This window comes from Cibotium barometz, chromosome 35 (assembly GCF_041138505.1).
Source record: "Cibotium barometz isolate CiBa-2024 chromosome 35, ASM4113850v1, whole genome shotgun sequence".
NCBI lineage: Eukaryota > Viridiplantae > Streptophyta > Polypodiopsida > Cyatheales > Cibotiaceae > Cibotium > Cibotium barometz.
The window spans coordinates 29,548,196-29,550,843 of record NC_141080.1 but is presented as its reverse complement, the minus strand read 5'-3'; the positions used below and the strand labels follow the sequence as shown (position 1 = coordinate 29,550,843).

The 2,648-nt window shown below is 43.7% G+C and overlaps 1 protein-coding gene across 1 annotated transcript; it reads right to left on the bottom strand.

Annotated features, from left to right (window-relative positions):
• Positions 1-664: 664 nt before the first annotated feature.
• Positions 665-1,157, bottom strand: LOC147618311 (dirigent protein-like). Its single transcript, XM_086775224.1, has 2 exons — positions 1,110-1,157; positions 665-1,060 (listed from the first exon to the last, which is right to left on the bottom strand). Exons 1-2 carry the CDS (start codon positions 1,155-1,157, stop codon positions 665-667), a joined length of 444 nt encoding a protein of 147 aa, XP_086631350.1.
• Between the last annotated feature and the right edge of the window lie 1,491 nt (positions 1,158-2,648).

Here is a 2,648-nt window from a genome sequence, read left to right as displayed (position 1 = left end):
CCATACTCTTTGTCTTTAGCGCATGCAACGCGGCAAGCCATCTAGCATAGGAGCCCTAAGCGCGCTCTTTCTCTCTCTCTCTCTCTACACATACACATCCCTGCTTGCATACATACATATATACATACACATGCATACATACCTCTATCTCTCTCTAAACCTGTCTCCTATATTCTTACTTTACATCTCTCTCTACATATCTTTATGTCTCTCACTATCTACCTCCTCTCTCTATCTCTCGCACTCCCTATCCTCTCTCTAAATCACATGTGTGTGTTAGAGAGAGATATGCAATACAAGAAGAAAGGGAGTGGAAATGTGATACATGCAATTGAAAGAAGCAAAGTTCATTATGGTATGAGAGAATGAGGACGATGGGGGTCGAGTATGAGCCTTGTTATTGGATGAGAAGATGAGAAGCAAAGTTCATTATGGTATGAGAGAATGAGGACGATGGGGGTCGAGTATGAGCCTTGTTATTGGATGAGAATCTCCTTGAGGGATGGACTGAAAGGAAGCCAACTTTCTACTTGCGCTACAAAAAAAAAAAAAAACAGTTGATAGAAGTGGTATAATAACATCAATTCGGAGGTGTCCATCATGGACAATCTGGCATTGGCAGAAAGTGGAGCACATGTTCGAAGGTGTGATCGGAGCCGGCTGGTTATGGCAGGTTGGTTATGGCAGCGTATCCGCGGACACCCCTGAAGCTCCCCGTGCCGCCCACCACTGTGATGTCGTAGTTGGTGTCCACGATGTTGCCCTGCCCGTGGAGGCTCACGGTCCCGTTGTAGACGCCGTCGATGTAGGTGAGGGTGTTGAGCACCAGGATGGTCGAGTAGGCAGGATCCCTGCTATCGTAGACCTCCAGGCCCCGGATGGTACCCACCTGCGTCGAGTTCACGTCCGCCTCCTGTGTGACGTAGTAGGCGAAGGTCGCCACCTGCCCGAAGCTGCCCGTCACCGCAGAGTTCACCGGCCGTAGGACATCGACCGCCTGGCTGTCTTGCGCCGGCTGGGAGAATAGCTCTTCTTTGGAGATGACGAAGAGGCCGAGGGGCTGCGATGATTAGCCACAGAAGCATAGAAGTCAGCACCACCATGGCTACACGACTTAGTGGAGCTGCATCAGCTCGCGGTTGCAGCAGTATGGCCATGCCTGCTGTGAAATGCGCCAGTGTGATATAGATACGAGAGGATGTAAATGGGCAGTGCCACAATGGTCACCACTCGCGGCTTCAAATAGATATTTCGGAAGAGCGAGTCACGCAAAATAATGTAAGTAAAAAGAATTGTCCGTTTTGTGTCTTTTCCACTGAAATTTCGGCTTGCCTTGAAATTAATGGCAAAGACTTTCATTTTTTTCCATACTTTCAAAAGTTCTAGTTGCTGATTGAGATTTGGACAAATTCTAGTGCAATACCCATCAAGGTTGCCAGATTTTTGAAAGGAGATTTTGACAATTTTAGGTGCATTACCCATCAAGATTTGTAGATTTTTGAAAGGAGAAACCAAGACACCTCGTTATTTTTCCCACACTAAGATTGGGTTAAACTCGATGTGTTTGGGCTTGGCTTGCATTGACTTGCCTTGCCGCCTTGAGAATGATGGCCGAGACTTTTTACACATTATTTAGCACTTGAAACTTTGAACTACTCCCTCACACATCTTTGGAAATGTTTGTTTTCAATGTGAAGCTTTTTGAAAGGAGAATAGGTAAAGGCCAAGATATCTCCTTGTTTTGACGCCTACGATTGAAGAAATGTGATTCAAAGTTTCACTTCCCTTGAAATTGATGAATGGATTTTTCCCACTTTTAGTTAGAGAGAACCTGTTCATGTACAGATTTTTAAAAAGGTAATTGATGGACTAAGGCTAAGATGGCTCCTCGTCTTATCTTTCTAGGATCTCACACATGTTTGAGGTACACACCATTGATTACACTCCAATTAGTTGTTTTGGAAGAATGACTCATGGTAGCACCTCGGGGGATTCACCTCAAAAAATGTTAGTGTATCACGTGAGTTCAGCGTCGCGTGAGGGGCTTTTTAATTCAAATTTAGAAAAAAATCCGTTAGTTCATAAGTAAAGAGGGGTTGTTTTATTGGGGGAAACATTTTAGTTAAGGGGTTTTCTTAATACCTCCTTGAACGCACGTGATACTTAGGGTTTACTAGTACTGCACTCCCCAAGGGTAGCACGCTGGGAAAACATACCCATCAAGATTTATAAATTTTTGAAAGGAGAACCCCCATCATCACCCACTAAGATTGGGTTAATTTGGTTGTGTTTGGTTTGGCTTGCATCGACTTGCCTTACATTGAGACCAATGGCCGAGACTTTTAAGACATTACTTAACACATGAGACTTCCAAATTTTTGAACTAATGCCTCAAACATCTCTTGGAAATGTTTGTTTTCAAACCGATTGATGTGTAGCTTTTTGAAAGGAGAATAGGTAGAGGCCAAGACATCTGCAAATTATAACACCTATGATTGAAGAAATGTGATTCAAAGTTTCACTTGCCTTGAAATTGATGGATGGATTTTTTCCACTTTTAGTTAGAGAGAACTAGTCCATGTGTAAACACTATTGCAAGCAAAATAGGTAGTTAGAGGGTCACCTAGAAAGATTCCCTGCGAAAATGT